This window comes from Fusarium graminearum, chromosome 1, assembly GCF_000240135.3.
Source record: "Fusarium graminearum PH-1 chromosome 1, whole genome shotgun sequence".
In the NCBI taxonomy this organism is placed as follows: Eukaryota; Fungi; Ascomycota; class Sordariomycetes; order Hypocreales; family Nectriaceae; genus Fusarium; species Fusarium graminearum.
This window is the reverse complement of record NC_026474.1, coordinates 8,522,756-8,542,381: the sequence shown is the minus strand read 5'-3', so window position 1 is coordinate 8,542,381 and position 19,626 is coordinate 8,522,756. Positions and strand designations below refer to the sequence as shown.

The following is a 19,626-nucleotide window of genomic DNA, read 5'->3' as shown; positions in this document are numbered from 1 at the left end:
GTTTCTTGCATAGAGCTACACGAGACAGAAATATGAATATGGGGGAGGTTTGCTGGGCAAATACGTGGTAGATCAGTGGAGTGGGAAACCCGATTTGACCACCTGCCAATACAAGATGGTTGACTGTCTATCAATTAATTGATCACATATCGTCGGCTTCTTCATCGCGGTTGGCCTCACTATCGGAATTGTGAAACACATAGTGTCATGCTCTAATTGGCGTCTCCATCATATCCTACTGTCAACTCAAATAGGCGAAGAAATAAATTCTACGACCCTCAGATGATGGATGTTTCTTTCAATTATATTTACTTTCGGGTCGTAGATTTATTTAATTGATATGTATGTAAATAGCACAAACTTAATCGTGGTCTAACAGAAAAGTTAGCTTCTGAGCTTTGGTACAGTAAATAACTAGACAAAAGATACGGTCTAAATAGTGTGAACTGACTTGTTGATTTTGTCTCTTGTACCCCAGGGCCTCCCAGACAATGGCGCCATTCCCGAACATCGATACGAATAAAATCGCCCTGCATATATGATGATCAACTTGCTAAAAATACAACGACCAAGAGACCAAGTGAAACTTCCAAGAGAGAAAACAAGTCTTTTGCATATCTATACAGAGTACGATATTTTGTATCTTTCATTCATTCTTTTCCTGTACCAGACTACATACTACTGTCACTGTACTAAGCCTGTCCCTGCTCTTAGTGGACGCTTAATCCCTGACACTTTTCACCTCCTATCTTGAGCCGCGTAGTCTGCCTTAACCTCGTTGGTTAATGACTCTCTGCCATTTTGTTTCAAGTGGCTGCCAAGCTTCAAGCAGTAACTTGAGTATCCGTACCCTTGCTTTCTTTTGCCCGAGGCAATTTGCTCTTACCACCATTAAGCGCTCGGTATTGCCACTTCATTGTCCTGGTCAACATTCAACAGCTGAAGAAAAGCAATAGACAGAGTCATAGTCTCATTTAGCTCATCTCCGAATCTATCTTTCCAAGTGGAAGTATGCAGGGTTTATATTGGCTTAGTGGGTAACGTCTATAATTGCCTGCCCCTGGTTTTATTTCCGATACACTAGACTAGCTGGCTTATTCGACGGACGTCTTCCTCAAGAGTACATAGTCAAATAGTGGTAGAGAAAGAGAACGAGTCAGCAGAAAACACGACAAGTCTGTTCCTGACTGTACGTAGCGTTCCTCATACCCCTGCATAATCGACCTACATACCCGTATCCGCTGTCTAACTACCCACTTAGCTTGCTCCTGTGCCTGAAAATCACCCGTTGCCTCTTCGGAGTAGATCCTGGTCCCTTGATGTGATTCATGCTGTCTTCCTTGCCCATCAAGTTCTACCCCATCTTCTCCAGTCTCATGTCCATACCCATACCCATACCGCTCGGATGGCCTAGTTATGCCGGGTCTCTTGATCCTCACATCTCGTTTTCGTAGAAGGAGTGGAGTCGTTCTTGTCTCGGGTCGCTTGGGTATTATAGACAGAGAAGCTATATATAAAACATTCCGCATGCCAGTCGTCGTCGTGTCTCTCTCTCTCTCTTGTTCTCCACCACACGTCCAGTCATTCTTTGTGTCTCTTTTCTCCCACGTTCCTTTCTGAATTCTTGCTTCGAGATTTGATCATCTCAGGCTTCTTTCATTCCTTTTGATATACACTCTTTCTCGCCTTCTCCGGTTTCATTCTTTTAGCCCTGGAGGCATAACATTCCTTTATTTGCTCTTCCTGACTGACGTGACAACCGTTCAATTCTTCAAATAGACTTTAACCTTATTTAAAAAGTCTCAATATTCAAGACATCTTTCTCCGATTTGATCAAAAGTTTCACTTCGACTTACACGATGCTCAACTTCCTCCCCATCCTCGCCGCCCTGGCCTCTCTGGCCTCCGCCACCAGTGCTCCCCCCCGTCCCGGACTCAAGCTGCTCTGGAAGGACGAGTTCACTGGTTGCCAAGGCTGCACTCCCAAGAGTGATAACTGGAACACGGCTCTCAACATCAACTCCAACAACGAACTTCAAGTGTACAGCACTTCCAACAAGAACATCCAGCTCTCTGGCGGCGATACACTCCAGCTCGTTCCCTGGAGGGACGGCAAGGGCGACTGGACCTCTGGACGTCTCGAGTCCAAGAAGGCATGGCACGCAGACCAGAACAAGGCTCTCCGTGTCGAGGCCAGCATTCGAATGGGCGACTCGGCCCGTAAGCAGGGCATGTGGCCTGCCTTTTGGATGCTCGGCGATGCCCTCCGTCATGGTACTGGGTGGCCTCGTTGTGGTGAGATCGACATCTTTGAGCGAGTCAACGGCGACATGACGGGCTTTGGTACTGTCCACTGTGGACATGAGGGCGGTGGCCCCTGCAACGAACCCCATGGACTCGGCCAGCGAGTTGACATCCCCGACAATGACTTCCACACCTGGTCTGTGGTTATCGACCGACGTGCCGCCAGCTGGCAGGACGAGAAGATCACCTGGCTTCTCGACGGCACACCTTTCCACAGCATCTCGGGCCAGACTCTCAACGACGAGGGAACTTGGGGTACTCTCGCCCACTCCCCTATGTACGTCCTCCTTAACGTCGCCGTCGGAGGCACCTGGCCTGTAAGTTATATAATCGCTTCATAAGTAAGAAAAGTGTGGAATACTGACATGAACTCGCAGGGTAACCCCAACAAGGCCACCGAGCCTGGCTACAAGAACATGATGGAGGTCGCCTACGTCGCCGTCTACGAGACCACAGAATAGTTACCCACGTAGCTAGAACCCCTTTCTTCACTTTCAAACTTCTGCCTTATATACTTCTTCTGCCAGCCTTTGCTTGGCCTTTTCCATTTCATCTCACCCTTACCTATGTAGGGGATAGCAATCATCAGAATATCTTTGAGGCTGGTTTTCTTGGTCCCCCTTAATGGTTGTTCCTCACTGAAAGCCGATGTTTGCGGTTGGCCTGTCATGTTACACTTCCCTGTCTTCGAAATGGAGGATACCCAATGTTCAAATATACCTACAGCGGATTTGAGTAGTTAGTTAGTTAGCTATCTGGATACAAGAACAAGACTCACGACGTTATGACTCGAATCTAGCCCGATCAAGTGATGTGGCCGACTCCAACGCAAGATTGGTACAACCCTCAACGCTATTTCGCGAATGTCCTTGTTGGTTGGAGATAGAAGTTTGTTTTATATGCATCCTCATGTCCAGCAACCAGACTGTTCACGCCAGTCGCATCCTGGAAGATACAGTTTGCAGCCGTGATCAACTGGGATAAAGAGAGAACAAAGACGTTTTATTGTAACTCATTAAAGACAAAACTATCAGTTAATGCGTTAATCTTTTGCTGGATCTCGATACTCATGAAATTTGCAAGCAAACCACCAAACACAGGATGGAAAAAGGAAATAACGAGCCCTGTCTCTGATCTGAAGACATAGGAAAAAAGCAAGCGTGGTATGTAATTTTCGCCGTAAGCTTTAGGGATACACCAGATAAGTAATTCGACACTTTACACAGATGGATGCTCGCTCCAACCATCATCCTCCACCCCATCTTAAATAACATCTCCCGGCTCACCAGGGATTTCCACCGTGCAACCCGTGATAATAATACCCGAACTGAAAGCAATAGATAGCGAACTGTAAAAACAACAAAATGATAGGAGAGAAAGAGACGTGTGAGACCGTGTGGAGTTCCGAAGGAAAAGCCAAGTCGTCGTAGTATGTGGGTGTGCGTGTCGAACCAGCTTCAGTCAAACACCACATCCAGCGTCGGTAACATAAACCAAAACAAATAGTGCTCTTTTCCCCTGAAACCACCACATAGGAGGGAAATTGCCTCCTGGACCAGATCGCCGATTGACCTTATGATATAGTTTCCACTCAGAACGCCGTGACAAATGATGCCTGATTAAGTCTGAACCCACCCAAGCTCGTGTATAATGCCAACCCAACGGGTAGCAGAAAAGTTGGCCTCCATGCTTTAGGATATAAAAATAAAGAACCTCAAAGTCTGGTCTAGACAGCATAAACCGACTTGCTAATTTCGTCTCCTATGCCTTCAGAGGCCCGTCAACTTTTCTGGTAACCTGAGGCTAACCCAGCCTCTCTAAGAAGGCTCCCTAGTCTGCCCCGATCTCGTCACCCATTGGGAACGCTTCTGTAAAGTTAAAAGCCGAGGTGTCGCCATCCTGGTCATGCAAAAACGAGTCAAAGTCAAAGTCGTTGAGCACGTCACCCGAGTTAAGAGGGTTAGCCAGTTCCATGCCGCCACCATCAAACTGCAATTCATGTCAGCACCAAGAACTTCAAACAGTGCTAGATTTGTACGTACCAATGGGCCAAAGCTGTTATCCATGCCCATCATCTGATTAGGGTCGTGCTGGGGAGCTGGTTGTGCTGGAGGAGGTGCGGTTGTAGCCGCAGGAGCGTTAGCTGGTCCAGATGTTTGCCCGTTTTGGACGGCGTTGGCCTGGGCATTCTTGTTGAAGTTGGCAGCGTTGGCATTTTGGATAGGCGTTGCAGGAGCAGGAGTATCCTGTGAGTCGTTGTTGTCGTTAGAAGGAGTTGCACCAGCGTTGTTGACATTTTGGTTTGCCTTCTTGTTGGCAGCAGCGCGCTACAGTTGTTAGTTTCTGTTATCCAAACGAATGAATGAGTTGGAATTACCTTGTCCTTGGCAGCCTTGGATTCCTTCTTCTTGGGAGCGGCCTTGTTGGTCTGGCTGGGTGTTGGCGGTGCGGCAGCTGCTTGTTGAGGGGAAGCTGTTGTCCGACTGTTGGCTCCGTTTGCGGCGCCAGGTGGTGCCTGGGGAGGAGGCATAGATCGTTGCTGGGGTGTGTTTTGAATTTGAGGGCTTTGTTGCATCTGCTGGGGTACCATCTGTCCGTTGGGCCCTTGCTGCCACTGTTGAGGGTTTCCTTGAGGTCCTAGTTGACCTTGCTGCTGTTGTCGTGCAGCCATCATCTGTGGCGTCATCTGTCCGTTGAAGGGCTGACCGGCCTGGGGATGAGAGCTTGGTGGTCGCATGCCGTTCATAGGTTGCTGGCCGCCCATATTACCTTCCATTCCCTTGAAGAAGTGAGGGGCCAGGTTGGGATCCATGTTGTTGCCCATGAAGTTCATGGCCGCCGGGTTAGGTGAGCCACGGGATTGGCCGCCCTCAGGAACCGGTGAGGGGATACCAGAGTTGTTCATCTGAGGTGTACCGCGCTTCATCTGCTCAGCAGGGTTGGGGGAAGCGCCTGGTCGCATAGCCTGGGGTGATGTATCCGGGAACTGGCCGTTTGGTCCAGGGGGGCCGCCAGGTCCAGGTTGGCCTTCCCGAGGCATGCCGTTGCCACCGACTGTGTCCTGCTCTTGGCGGGCCATCATGAGTCGCTTCTTGTTCTGCTGCTCTAGAAGCATTAGCTGCATTTGATAGTCTTGGAGGGCATGGTTGCTTCCCCCTCCGTTTTGGGGACCGCCAGGTCCCGGCCGGATGCCGCCTGGGCCTCCCATTTCACCTGGGTTGTAGAATGCATTAAGAGCAGTTCCATCGGGGCCCTGTGCCATCATTGGAGATCCTTGACCTTGAGGAACAGCATTCGGCATCTGCTTGCCTCCCATTTGAGTGCCATGGTGTTGCTGTAGGGTTTGCGAGTATGTCGCAATCGACTTTTGCTGAGCAGCGGGCGGGGCGGAGGCAAAGTTTGCCAATTGCTGAGGGTGTAGTGACGAGGGGTTGATACCATTAGCAGTAAGCATTTGTTGCGCAGCGGCAGTGTTAGGCACGTTCATCTGCTGAGGCATTTGGCGGCCATTAGGCATCATGCCAGCGGGCTGGTTATGGTTGAAAGGCGCACCATCAATGCGTTGTCGCTTCGGTGAGGGAGCGTTCTCCCCAGAAGCTGGTGATGAAGGTCTGTTTTGGCCGTCCATGCCGGAAGGATCTCGTTGCATCTGGTTCTGCTTGGCCTGTTGTAGCATCATTTGAGGGCTGGGTGTCACAGTTAGGCGAAGGGCTTATCGAAAAGATGAGAGATTGGAAGCTCACTTGTTTTGGTTGTTGGCCATGGCAGCGCGGGCAAGGTTGCCCTGCTTCATGTTCATAGCCATGCCGCCGTTTTGCATTCGCATCATTTGATATTGCTGCGGGGTCAAGTCTGGTCGCATTTGTCGCAGAAGTTCCTGCTGTTGATTCTGCTTTAGCCGGGATTGCTGCTACATTGCCACCAAGGGTCAGCATTGGTCACCAGCCAAAGTGGTTACCAAATGTTAGGGGTAGAGCAGTCAATCTGACACCATCTCCCATTGACTGGAAGCGGTCACAGAATGATGGTGCCCATGGTGGCAGCATTACGGCATAGACAAATAAAAGTTAATACATACCTGAGTGTGTTGAACATATTGGTTGATGGTATTGTTTCCGCTCTTGGCTCGCTGCGCGTAGTAGATATCCCAGAATACGGAGAACCATTCGTAGAGAAAAGAAGTGTCGGAAGCAGGCATGGGAAGCTTCGGCGGAGGCAAGTCTTCGGGGAGTTTGGAATCGATATCGTCCTTGGAATCGGTATCCATGGGATCATCGCCGACGCCGTTGATGAGATTGCCGTTCTCGTCGCGACGACGGTTCGCGCCGTCCTTTAAGACATTGACCTGCTGATCGCTATCGAGGAGGGATCGGGCGCATTGATACATTCCCATGCGAATAAAGTACTCGTAAATATAGGTGTTGAGGATGCTGCGCTGGTTATCGTTTGCCTGGCGAGACGCGGCGGCAGCAGCCGCAGCAGCCTGCTGGGGGTTGACGGCGCCGTTGTTCATCATAGGCATGGGGGCACCTCCAACGGGGCCACCCATGGGGTTCATGTTGGCCATGTTCACGTTTGGATTCATGACGGTTTATACTTGAGGACTAAAGAAAAAGTAGAGAGGCCTAGAGGCTCTGCCGTATCGGCAGCAAGTCGGGGGCTCGTGTAGCCACGGGGGCGTGCCACCAGGCGGAGCTGCGCTGGATAGCCTCCCGACGTGGACGTGACGGGCAGTAATCCCAAAAGGCGCGAGCGAAGGGATCACCAACGACGGAAACGTGGACGCGGTCCAAGCTACCAGGTGCGCGGTCGGGCGGGGACGAGGTGAGAATCGCGAGAGAACCACGAGACGAGGAGACAGAGAGGCGAACCCCAAGTAGCGGGAATTGGAAGATCGTGTCAAGCGTCGGCAATAGGCGGAAATTTGTCGCAGGTAATTAGCAATGAATAAAGCAAAGAGGCTATAATTATGCGATGCTTTGCGATGCGATAGTCGACCGGAAGTCGATGTCGCGGTGATGAGTTGGAGATGTGAAGTACGGAGGATGAATATGGTGTGGTTGGCGTAGGTTGGATTTGGCGGAGTGTCGAGGTAACTGGGAGTGGAAAGTGGGCGCTGGGCTTGTGCTTTCCCTGAGGTGATGCTCAGTGCTCGATGCTCTCAGCGTAAAAAAAAAGCGAGACAGCACACAGACAGAGACTGCCTGGGGTTGTATTCGGCCAGGGGTGGGAGGATACTTATGTATTGGCCGGGGGCCAGTGCAAATACCAAGTACCCTAGGAGATCCGACGGAACGCGCCCCCAAGGTTGAACGGGTACCTCCAAGTTGTATGTCAGGAACACACGGTTAGAAGTACCGGCAGCAAACGGAAACAATTCAAACGGCAGACGGATGGGAGCAGGACTCCAATGAGTCTATCTTTGTTGCGTCTGCTTCTTTCAAACGGGACAGTTGGGGTTTGTAGACAAGAAGCACCAAGCCGAGCAAAGAAAGAAAAGTCACTTAAATCACAGCATAGCAAAGAAAAGCAAAGGGGTTTGAGTTTGAAAAGGGAGCAGGACAGCAAGACGGAGGCTGTGGGTGAAAAACGTGGTCGATTGGCGGTGGGAGTAGCAGGTTAGTAGTTGTTGAGTGGGAGGATGGGAAACTTTTCTTGTTCTCGGTCCTCTTTTGTTCCCTTCCAGACCTTGATAAGCTCAATTGATTCAATGAGTAAACATGGCCTGATGCTTAACCAGCTATCCCACGCATTTTGCATGTATATTCTCCCACGTGCAAATATGTTTGTATCTCGAATTTACAGTGATGCATCTCGACGTTTAGACGCATGCAATTTACAAGTACGCCAGATCTTGTCCAAAACGGTAAGAGACAAAACGCTACAAGGCGTCAACCAAAGCTTAGGTTTCTCTGGGACCTGGGGCAGAGATCCACCAAAATGCGATGCGTCGCCTCCTTGCAGCTAAGAGAAGTCGGGACGGTCGATCATGGGTATAGGAATTGTACATATGTCAGCCTGGTAGTCGAGATATCGATCTTCAGCCTGAACCTGATGTATCATAGCAGCTTTGTGAGCAAGACTCGCATCGATCGCTCAACTACTTGGCTCAAAGACATTTCGACCTAGCCAAAACTACCGAGACTGGTTTGATACCCATGGAACATGACGGCAAGAAGCGGCTTCTAACCAGGATTGGGGAGGCTGCCCAGGTACAATTTCATACTAACCACAGGGCTACCGACCCTGTGAGGCTCAGTAAAATCAGGGCACCTCACCACTTCCAGCGGCCTGGACTGCAGCTGCAGTGGATGCTCTTCAGGGGCTTTCATTCAAGGTTCGATAGTTAGCGGACCCGAATGATCGAAGTCGGGTCGCGTCACTCCACAGGAAAAGGACTGGACCCTGATCTAAGGCGCGCGCCCTAGTCTAGACAGGTTTCCAGACAACTGGCGCGCCAAGAGTGGGCGCGTTACGACGGGGTGCGTAAAACTCAGAACTAGATGCGTAAAACTCAGACCAATGGTTGAAACTGGTCATTCTCGAGACCTGAGGCATGATATTGGGGACAAAAAGGGAGCCTCAAGTTTTGATGAAGAAATTACCTGGGCCTGGATATCGCCTCAGGCATAAATCTCCGTCATTGGCCTGAGCTTGCACCTCCACTAACAGACTGTCAGACTGTCAATTGATGGTGTTCCATTATTGTGGGGGATTCGACAGTGTCAATCTACTAATTGAAGTTATAGATAATACAGTCCTCTTAATCACCCGGCACTTTGTGTTGGTCTTTTATTACTTTGAAGCTGGCACGGATAGCGTTAACTCGATATTAGGTGCGCATAGATTGTTACTGACAATGCCTGATTGTACTTGGTCCTCGGTGTAAAAAAAAATTAAAAAAAATGGCAACCCATTCTTCGATCTATCATGTTAATCGCCGATGTCTGGCATGATCTTTATTAAACGTGCGTTTCTTTCTAGGCTAGCACGTGGCTGACAGCTGTCCTCCTTCAGGGTATTTTGCATGTATCATGCATAATCCATGGCCAACTATCACAACTGATAGATGGATTTTATTGCTGAGTTTGTGTTGCATACCAAGCATCCTGGCCGACATGTCGTCATGCATACCGTCGATGTTCTTTTGAAGATGAACTTTCCCTCGATATCTACCCTGTAGATTGCCACTTGGCCATCTCCATATAGCTCTATTGGCATAATGCCAAATCGTCGTCACATTCGTAACTAAGTGCTCCTCTTAACCTCTCAGTCATCCTCAGGTGGCAGTTCATCGTCGAGGTATCGAACTAGCGAAACCCTCATTTCTGTAGTTTCGTTGCCTCGCAAGACGTCACTAACAAAGTGAGCCTCAACCTGCATCTGTACCATCTCCAATGCACCTCGTAGCACTCCGCATAGAATGTTGGAGTACCAGAGCTGGTCTTGCGCTCGTCCATCGTCGGGAAGCTCGACAAAGTCGGCGAGAGGGTTCTCTTCAAACACCAGCGAGAACTGGTCATTTTCGCTTGTCCAATTCAGGACCTGAGGAGTGATGTTGAGGAAGATTTTAAATCCAACCTGTTTTTTTTGTCAGTCGCTATCGAATATTGTATCATAATTGTCCATACACGAGAAATCATCTCGGCCGTCTCGCGGAAGTTGGCGCATCGCTTCATGGTGTTGGACTTGGCGAGGTAGTCTTCGATCAATCGCAGTCCGATGTTGTAACCCATTTTGTCGAGCTGTTTGTTCACCTCCGCATAATCGCTTTCGTAGTCTTTGCAGAGCTGTGCGACAATAGTTCCGTACGTCAAGGTGACGAGCTCAGCGTTCACCTTATCGATTCGGGTTCTGTTATTCTGGTCAGAGGACTATTCGATTTAGAGACCGTGCAGTTGGTGCCTACTTCCAGATCCTGAGTTTGAGTTAGCATTTGTAAAATATTTGCGACCAAGATAGATGGGCATCGTGTTGAACGTACTCCTCACCCAACCGAGTAGCTTTGTTAGATGCCATCGTTGCGGCTGTGAGAGGGGAATGGACGTGAGACAAGCGGCAAACTTGGGAGCGACGACAGGATCTCAGACCGAGTTTGTGGTATTGACAAACGAATTATAACAAAGCAAAAGGGACAAAATTGCAATGCGCTTTCAGAGCTGCGATGTATAGTAACTAACCGCAACCAGGGAGGTGAAGCAATAGCACCAACATCGCCCTGGGAAGTCGGTGGACGGAGCGTTGGAATGCCGACACCAGGAACAATTCCGGCCCGGCTACCAATTATTTGGGAGCTTGATTTGCATGAAGTCTACCACCATCGTCAAAAGTTAACCAGCAGCAAGCTCCAAGCTCACTTAATAGCTCTGGGAAACAACACAAAGCTGGCGCATTCGTACAAACAGAGTCGCATCAGTTCGATCGTTCTTTTAATCACCTCCAAAATTAACAATGTCCGCCGAAAAGCGTCCCGCCGACGATGATCCCATCTCTTCTCAGTCACTCGTGAAGCGACAGAATGTCAACTCTTCAACAGGCGCAGTTGCGCGTTTGAACGCGTCAAGCAATGCGTTGGTCCAATCTGTATGTTTACGACAGGTGTTTATGTTAAGATACCAAACTAACTTGCCAAGGCACCAAGAACAAGCGGGCTTCAAGCTCCTGTTATGGAACTATCAGGACACTCGGGCGAGATTTTTGCAGCCAAATTCGATCCCACAGGCAACTTGATTGCATCCGGAGGAATGGACAGGTCTCTAAGTAAGCAAGGAATCGTACACTACGTGTGATGATGACTGACCTCCTTAATAGTGCTATGGAGAACCTACGGCGATTGCGAAAACTACGGCATATTGAATGGTCACAAAGGTGCCATTTTGGACTTGCAATGGTCCCGCGACTCGGAAATTCTATACAGCGCATCGGCTGATATGCACCTCGCGAGTTGGGATCTGACGTCAGGCACCCGAATCCGTAGATATGTTGGACATGAAGAGGTCATCAACACAATGGGCATCAGCAGACGAGGAGAGGAGATACTGGTCAGTGGCAGCGACGATTCAACCATCGGAATCTGGGACCCTCGATCGAAGAACGCCGTCGACTATATTCAGACCGAGTTCCCCATCACCGCAATTGCCGTGTCAGAAGCTGGTAACGAGATATACGCAGGCGGTATCGACAATGATATCCGAGTGTGGGATTTGCGAAAGAAGTCAGTTATATACTCGATGCTGGGCCATTCAGATACCATCACTTCGTTGAAAGTTTCGCCAGACTCTCAATCGCTTGTCTCGTATGCTATGGACTCTACCGTACGAACATGGGATATCCGACCATTTGCACCTACAGAACGACACATCAGAACTTTTGACGGCGCGAACACGGGAATTGAGAAGAACCTTCTGGGAGCAAGCTGGGATTCAGAGGGCAAGAGAATCGCAGCAGCATCAGGTGACGGAACCGTCATGGTATGGTCAAGCGAAACAGGCAAGCTCGCCTACAAGCTTCCTGGCCACAAGGGCACGGTCAACTGCGCCGAATTCTCTCCAGGAAAGGAGCCTATTCGTAAGTGTTTTGTCCTCCATTTCGAGTCGGTAAACTAACGAGATACAGTACTTTCGGCATCATCAGACCGTAAAATGCTTCTCGGCGAGCTGAAATGAGCGGTGTCGGCAACGACCCGGTATTCTAATTTACTATAGCTCCCTGGTGACAGCAATCTGGGAGATGCACGCGACCGTTACCAAGACCGTTGGTGAGGATGTACGCCCTTGGTGCTTTGTGACTGCAACTCAAGGAAGTGGCTAGGATAGCGTTTGATCCAACTACGGCTGAGAAAGGGACAGGGAGTGTTGTACAACTCTGTCTATTATTGCAGGGAGCAATAATATTTAAACTGAAGGAGTCGGTGGCGGCGACGGCTTAGAAAAGCGGATTGCTGCATGCATTTACTGTGCAATCTTTAACAATAGTATCAACAACATAAACATGGGGAGGGTGAAGGAGGCGTTCTAGCTTGCATCAAATATGAGACACGAGCTGGGGCATGCATTAGATGTTTCGTAGCAATCCCTCGCAGCAACAACAACAACAACTGCAGATAGTTGACGAATACTAAACTAGCAGACAGAGCTCTGGCATGCCCTTGAAGAACAAACCACACTCAAACACGATTAAGGCTTGATAGCCGTGATGCCTGCCAATCAGAGTTACAGCTGGGCCTTTGCCAAACGTTCACTGCAACCCTATACCTCGTAAGCTGTTGAATAAATACGACCTTTTCGTCCACACAATTGAATAGCCAGAATTTAAAGGTTTCATATTGCCTTCTCCCTGCATCAAACGTGATGAGCTTCAAGCCAACCCGAGACGGCCAAGCTTTGTCAACAGTGACAGAAGTCAGAAAGTCAACCGCATCAAGGCTAGTACTCTGCTGCAGCTGGTCTGGTTTATGTTTTACCCCTGGATAGGTGCTCGGACTAGGCAGGTAATTTGTAGATCTCCACAATCCACGTTTTTACCGCAAGGAACGGCCAATCCATTCAGCTTGATCAACCGTCTGTGTTGCGCGATAATCTCTTAGTCTTAGTAGATGCGCCCGAGACCAATTGAACGAATGCTCTCTTCCGCAAGCAGCGATAAGCACGCATTTATTTGGCTGGTATGAGTTGACTATCAACCCCTGCTGTTTATGGCTGTCCAAGTGTTGATAAGCTTGGGCTTACAGCCAACACCCTTGAAGACGAGGATCGTGAGATCCCTGACACACGGTCTGTCCCTTTCGGAGGACCCGTTCTCTACTGCAAGTGACCTACCTGGACCTAGACTAGAAGCTGAGCTAGGTTGTCATGACATGGTAGCATGGGCCGGTTGTGTCAATCAAGGGGGTCAAAAAGGGATCCTTGTGTGAATAACAAACGTCTTACCGGGGCATCTGCCCATTCGAGAGTCCACTAGCTAGATAATTAGATCATAGCGAAGCTGAACGGGCTGGGTTTGGCTGTGATTTATCGACTCTTGTCTCCTCTTTTTTATTGATTTTCTTGTCACTCATCGTTTCTTCTCGTCTGTCTTCGTTGTCCCTTGTTGTGTGCGTGCAGTCGCAATTTCACGTTCAAGACAGGCTTCTTGAACCTTTCTTTTTCTAATTCTGTTTTCTTTTCTTCTGCGAGCTTGTTATTATTTCTCTCTACTAATAATGCCCGTGATGGTACAACAAAACCCATCTTCATCATAACAAAGTGTGTAAATCGTATGTTTGTACACTCTCGCTACCTAGTCGAAAATCCACGATAGCGCCATCTTAGTCGCTTCACCTGAGTCGTACATATCGGTACCCATCGTACCGTATATACTGACCTCGGTCCCCGCTGAGAAAAAAAGATGACTTTAGAGCGCACCGACATGGAGAGGCTTCGTGCTGATCTTATACAACGATCACGCATGGAGAGAGGTGGTAATTCGAATGAGGGCGTTGTCAATGCCAACACCAACACCAATGTCGATATCGATGTCGAAGCTGGACAGCGACAACCCAGCATGTCAGAGTCTCGTTCAAATATTGCGCCTTTGTCACGGTTGCTGGGCCGTGGACAACCTGCTTCAATGACTGGACAATCCCAGCTTCCCGAAACCGAGAGCGTCAAATCCCAAGATTCCAATTCGAACCGACTCGGCGCTGGTCGAAGATTTGCTGTACCAAACTTTTTGAGAATATGGGGCCGTAACAGCAACCCACCGCAACCTGACGATATCCGCAATACGACCGCCTCTCCCTCACCACTACTGCCAATTACTGAGCCATTGTCACTAACGAGACCGGAACCCGTCGCAACACCTTCGTCACAATCGCAACAATCTCGACATCAACGGCGTCAACAAAGCACTTCTTCTGCTCCTTTAGAGGCACATCTCTCTGAACTTCTTGGTGGACCCATTGACAGACCAAGGAGGAGGAGGGAGCACCATGAGGGAGGCCATCGATCACGCAGAAGTCGTGGGCAACACCCAAAGTACTTCATGGGTTGTATACCATGGGTACGGTCGAGGCGTATGCGAGCACAGATCTTGAGGTGCATGACCTCGGGTCTGTTCTTGATTATACTCGTTACCGTCTGTAAGTCATAACCTTAACTGCGATACTGATTTTCGAATGCGGCACTAACAGAATGTGATAGACCTCTGTCTTTCAATGACCAGCAAGGTTAATACTCGCGAGATGAACATCATGCTCATTCTCGTCATCCTCTTTGCGGCAGCTTTCTTCTTCCACGGACTCATAAGACTCTGCCTCCTAATAATAAAAGGCAACCGAGAGGCTGCTTTGCGGGCGAATAGACCTCCTCGATACCGCGGCCCACGATATGCAGTACCCCCAGTTCCAATCCCTGTTGTTCTTGCGCAAGACGAGGAGGCCGTTGGCGGCGACAGTGAAGCGACTAAAACAATGCCTCCCGCTTACGGCCGTTGGCGTGAGACAGTGGTAAGTTTTGAAACTAAAAAGCAACGATATGCGGTCACAATCTAACAGTTTACAGCGAGTTGACCCGAACCGTTTGTTCTGGCAACGTAACGAGAACGTGGACATTTCTCAGTTGAGGCCCACTACACGATCTGGTCCCCGGCCACCTTCATACGCGTCTGAGGATGGTATATCTTATGTAGTTGAGGCACAACCTCGATCTACAGCACCGACCACTGACGTTCCTCTTCCCACTCACCCGTCAGAGATGGGTAGGGTGAGTCGGGTACCGACTGAGTGAGGAGGTATTTGAGAGCATATCAGGATTCATACCCATACACTATTAGCTACACAGAGCGAAAGGCATTTGAACACCTAGAGCCCGATGAAGGGCATTGTTGATTTGAGCGTATACGAGTATCCACGGCCTTGCAACCACATATTAGCGTCGTTTACATAGGTAGTATTGTTGCTGTTCTGAAACACAAGTTGGGAGTTTTGGGGAAATCTCACGACGTTGAGATGCAGATAGAAAAAAGCAATATGACGGACTTGTTTCCATCTAAGCATAGTACCTGGTGATGGCCCCAGTCACAATGACACTCCGTAGGTGAATGTTTGACCATTTTCTAGACCAGCCTATCTCGCTTTCCCAACTAGGACAAAGCCAATATTATTTGACGATGGTTTCTAGCAACTTTCGGAAGAACCATCTCCAACCGTCCAACTTACCAGGGTATTATATCACGCGGCTCTGACCCCTGCTGCTTACATCTGCAGTTGGTAGGTTTGACTGAATGGGGAAAAAAAAGAGAATTGAACGGACTTTACTAATGTAGTGATCGATACTGACTGTTTGAGGATCTTGACATTGAATGTGTATCCAGATGGGATTCCTCTGCTATAGGGTGGGTCTGGAGCCATGTTTCTGATCATCACGTGCATTCATACTTTAAAGATATCGAACATGCCGCTTGGCAGGAACGGTCAAATGGGAAACCCTCTTTTCTGGCTAAAAGTTTACTTGGACCAAACTTCCTCCCATTCTTTCCCAAAGAAGCCAGGTTCAGTGATCAGTGATCAACGCGTGCCATCAAAGGTGTGAGGAGAAGAGTTGGGAAGAATGACATCGGATAACTATTGATTGGACCATTTAGGTAGATGGAGCCAAGTTGATTGGCTTGTTTCCTCTTTGTTCTTTTTTAGTGTCATTTGCGGTTAAAAAAGTGTGACTGTAAGCGAACTCGATGAATGAACAATAGGAAATCAAAAAGGTAGATTGTCTGAGTCAAGATGAACTGAAGAGTGAAATGTCCTTTTCCAATGTCATAAGTTGTATAACTGCAACTGCCTACTAACCTGGTTACTGGACACCTTAGTAGTGATGATGGCTTATACTGGCCTCCCATCTTCCTAGGTCCTTATGACAACATTCATCTGCATTCATCCGCCAAGGCAATTAGGAAACAGCCATTTCCCCTCCCCCTCCTGCCCTCCCACCCGTCTCATCAGTTCGGGGGTTTTACTTTACTTTGGAGAGCACGCTACTGTATCGAATTGGGTCACCCCTCCCCACAATCCAATCCACAATCCAACCATTCCACTCTGTCGTTGGTGCTAAGTTAGTACTGTATGTAGAGCCTAGAGAGCCTAGAGAGCCTAGAGAGCCTAGAGAGCCTAGAGGCAGGTTCCCTCGAGTTCCCTACCTACCTAAAGTCGGGTCGTGTCGTGTCGCCCAGTCGCAAGGTAAAGAAGGCAGGTAGTGTGTCATTCGCTCCTTCTGTGTGTGCTCCCCTCATTGTGAAAATTTTTTAATTACAAAAAATACAACTTCCAGTCCCATCTTTGGAACAAAGACCAAACAACTCTGAATAATTTCTTTGGTGTTGAAAGTGTTTTTTGTCTACTTCTTATAAATACACCTATTAGGCAGTATTTTTTACTTTTGTGTCATACTTACCCATCAAGCTCCCCCTCTCGAGCCATAAAGGTACGTACGTTTGTTGATGCTTTTAATTGCTTGCATTGCGTTTTGTGCTGTCCTGTGCTGCTCTGTGCTGCCCCTCCATTTCATTGCGCAACCGACAACAACGCCTGGAATCACTGGTCTCAACTACGAACCCCTTGCACTCGAATACTTCGAAAGTGGCATTGATATCGATCGAATTGCTGTTGCGCTCCATATCTTGGTTGCTACTATCATTGTCGCCGACCCAAGAAATCCCGCATTGATACTTCAATCAACCTTCAAAATGTTTCCAACCGGTTTCCGTATTTGGCATCCGTGTACGACCCGACATCCCGGCGCAACCTCCGGCCTGTAACGATTCAGACCGAACAAAAATGCCGGATATCGCTATCTCTACGAGTGCTTTGATCTTGGTGTTGCCCCTCGGCAAGAGTTCAAGTGCGGGGTTTCGCGATCCGGAAATATCAGTGTCCGGATATGACAATTGTTCACACAACAATGGACATACACGAGACCAACAATACGATCCGATTTGAATAATGCTCCTCGAATAATTGGCGCCTGGTTGTTATCTACCGAAGCTTGAAGTGCCTTCCCGTCAGCTCCGAGGCATTGTCTCGTCAATATGACATGAACGAGACATGTATGATCAATCGATATAGCGTCGTCTTCAAGCTCAAGAGTTTATAAACCATACTATAGAACTTTTGGAAGATCACGCTGAGCATTACGACCGACCCCAACTTAGCAGGACGACGACAGCAACAGCAGCTTCAAATCGCATGCAATGTTCTATCGGCAAGCTTTGTTACTGACTAAGCTTACTTAGACCCTATCTTCACAATGTCTTCTCTCTCTCGACGTGCTTGTTACAAGTGTGGCAATGTTGGCCACTACGCTGAGGTCTGCTCTTCTGCTGAGCGTCTCTGCTACAACTGCAAGCAGCCCGGTACGCTCAACTTTAAACCAAGAAAACCATCAGCATCTAACTTTTACAAGGCCACGAGTCCAACGGATGCCCTCTTCCCCGAACCACCGAGGCTAAGCAGTGCTATCACTGCCAGGGTCTCGGCCACGTCCAGGCTGACTGCCCTACCCTCCGTCTGAGCGGCACCGGTACCAGCGGTCGATGCTACAACTGTGGTCAGCCCGGTCACCTTGCTGTATGTGCAAGTTTTGCTCGCTCCCCTGATATGTAACTGACTTTGTGTGTTAGCGCGCTTGCCCCAACCCTGTCGGTCCTGGCCCCATGGGCCGTGGTGCTCCTATGGGCCGTGGTGGTTTCCCTGGTGGCTACGGCCGAGGTGGCTTTGCTGGTGGCCCTCGCCCTGCCACTTGTTACAAGTGCGGTGGTCCCAACCACTTTGCCCGTGATTGCCAGGCTCAGGCTATGAAGTGCTATGCCTGCGGCAAGCTCGGCCATATCTCCCGAGACTGCACCGCTCCCAACGGTGGCCCTCTCAACACCGCTGGAAAGACCTGCTACCAGTGTGGTGAGGCTGGTCACATCTCTCGCGACTGCCCCCAGAAGAACGCCCCCGGAGTTGGTGGTGTTCCTGGTGTTGGCAACGTTGGCAACGTTGGCGAGATCCCTGCTGAGGTCGACATCGGCAGTGTCCCTGCTCCCCCGGTTGCTTCTATCGCTCCCGTGGCTTAGACAGCAAACTGAAGATGGCTGTTGGGGATATGCTTTGGTTGCAGATGACCCAACAGCGGCCCCTCGGAACTGATGTTTCCTGAGGATCTGATCTGGGATGGCCTCCGACTTTGTTTCTTAATCGTTCTTTTTTTGATGCCGACACGCGAACATACTCATCATCCTTACCCTCGTATTGTTTCTTTGTTCCGGTTCTTGTTTATTTTGATCCGAAGCATGCAATTGCCAGTATCGTTGGACTGGCATCGGCTTTGCACAGCGACTTCGGTCCGTCTAAATTCATCTTCGAACCTCTTTCTTATCTTTTACCTGCCCAATCCGGACTTTCTATGGGAACATGCATAGCCACAGCAGCACTGTTGCTACTATGCACGCCTATTCGCATGGAAAATACCGGCCTTTGGCAGAAAAAGACATCTACCAACGAATTTCCTTTTCCCAACATTCACCTAGACTTGTTTGCATGGATCCTTGGTTACTAGGGGGTCCCTAGACGGTTTCTCCGTATCTGGCACCTTTCCCCAGACACAACTTTGGATCATTCACCCAAGGACTACTACTACGATTTGAACGACAGAAGCTGTCACGTAGCTCTTAACGACTTTCGAAAGTTCTGCGGCACACTGCGAAGGATATACCCCGCGAGGCGATGTGTTGGGTTGTTGAGCTTGGAAAAGAAAAGCGCAGAGACTCGGGCTTTGATCAGTGAAGAAGTCCCCACATGTTTGTGGGTGAGATCAAGCCTCGGGAGAGCTTGTGTTGCCATCCGGCGGCACAAAAGACCAGTGGACGCGTGCGTGAGAGTGGTGGGCTGAAGGCCAGATTGATCGACGACCAGAGGGGATAAGATGCTGTTTCTTGTGGACGACAGGTGACTTTCTATTGCTATGCAAGAAGAAACCTGTTTGATGCGGAGGATGGCGTCCTACAGAACGGCAGACAGACACAAGCACATAACACAAGTTGTGAGGAGAGAAAACCAGACCACTCCACAACGGCTTGTGTTAAGTAGTTTTGCTTTGATGTGGATCTGATGGATGAGGAGTGAGGCTGCAGTGGTGGTTAGTGACAGATGCGCAGATGCAGTGAGAAGAGAAGAGTTGTAAATGATTTGATACGCACCCATAACCCCCCCAAATGAAGCGAAGTGGCATCAGCGAAGCAAGACGTGTGGCGAGATGTGTTGATGTATGAGGTCTGTATGAGTATGAGTATGAGTACGGTAATTGGCGT

At 49.2% G+C, this 19,626-nt stretch overlaps 7 protein-coding genes across 7 annotated transcripts; 5 read left to right on the top strand and 2 right to left on the bottom strand.

Moving 5' to 3' along the window:
- Nucleotides 1-1,859: 1,859 nt before the first annotated feature.
- FGSG_02651 (uncharacterized protein) lies at nt 1,860-2,765 on the top strand (the record flags this gene model as incomplete). The annotated part of the gene is made up of 2 exons (XM_011320300.1): nt 1,860-2,621; nt 2,682-2,765. 2 exons carry the CDS (start codon nt 1,860-1,862, stop codon nt 2,763-2,765), a joined length of 846 nt encoding a protein of 281 aa, XP_011318602.1.
- Nucleotides 2,766-4,134: 1,369 nt separating this feature from the next.
- Nucleotides 4,135-6,871, bottom strand: FGSG_02650 (uncharacterized protein; the record flags this gene model as incomplete). The annotated part of the gene is made up of 5 exons (XM_011320299.1): nt 4,135-4,293; nt 4,347-4,631; nt 4,682-5,990; nt 6,048-6,214; nt 6,383-6,871. 5 exons carry the CDS (start codon nt 6,869-6,871, stop codon nt 4,135-4,137), a joined length of 2,409 nt encoding a protein of 802 aa, XP_011318601.1.
- A 2,361-nt stretch (nt 6,872-9,232) lies between these two features.
- FGSG_02649 (trafficking protein particle complex subunit 3) lies at nt 9,233-10,463 on the bottom strand. Its single transcript, XM_011320298.1, has 4 exons — nt 10,289-10,463; nt 10,214-10,222; nt 9,936-10,158; nt 9,233-9,885 (listed from the first exon to the last, which is right to left on the bottom strand). The coding sequence occupies exons 1-4, from the start codon at nt 10,321-10,323 to the stop codon at nt 9,574-9,576; spliced, it is 579 nt and encodes a 192-aa protein (XP_011318600.1). The 5' UTR covers nt 10,324-10,463; the 3' UTR covers nt 9,233-9,573.
- Nucleotides 10,464-10,755: 292 nt separating this feature from the next.
- FGSG_02648 (uncharacterized protein) lies at nt 10,756-11,909 on the top strand (the record flags this gene model as incomplete). Its single annotated transcript, XM_011320297.1, has 3 exons — nt 10,756-10,887; nt 10,938-11,064; nt 11,116-11,909. The coding sequence occupies 3 exons, from the start codon at nt 10,756-10,758 to the stop codon at nt 11,907-11,909; spliced, it is 1,053 nt and encodes a 350-aa protein (XP_011318599.1).
- A 2,760-nt stretch (nt 11,910-14,669) lies between these two features.
- FGSG_02647 (uncharacterized protein) lies at nt 14,670-14,904 on the top strand (the record flags this gene model as incomplete). The annotated part of the gene is made up of 2 exons (XM_011320296.1): nt 14,670-14,788; nt 14,844-14,904. 2 exons carry the CDS (start codon nt 14,670-14,672, stop codon nt 14,902-14,904), a joined length of 180 nt encoding a protein of 59 aa, XP_011318598.1.
- Nucleotides 14,905-16,773: 1,869 nt separating this feature from the next.
- FGSG_12175 (uncharacterized protein) lies at nt 16,774-17,091 on the top strand (the record flags this gene model as incomplete). Its single annotated transcript, XM_011320295.1, has 1 exon — nt 16,774-17,091. The coding sequence occupies one exon, from the start codon at nt 16,774-16,776 to the stop codon at nt 17,089-17,091; it is 318 nt and encodes a 105-aa protein (XP_011318597.1).
- Nucleotides 17,092-17,579: 488 nt separating this feature from the next.
- Nucleotides 17,580-19,503, top strand: FGSG_02646 (uncharacterized protein; the record flags this gene model as incomplete). The annotated part of the gene is made up of 3 exons (XM_011320294.1): nt 17,580-17,685; nt 17,736-17,899; nt 17,953-19,503. 3 exons carry the CDS (start codon nt 17,580-17,582, stop codon nt 18,391-18,393), a joined length of 711 nt encoding a protein of 236 aa, XP_011318596.1. The 3' UTR covers nt 18,394-19,503.
- Between the last annotated feature and the right edge of the window lie 123 nt (nt 19,504-19,626).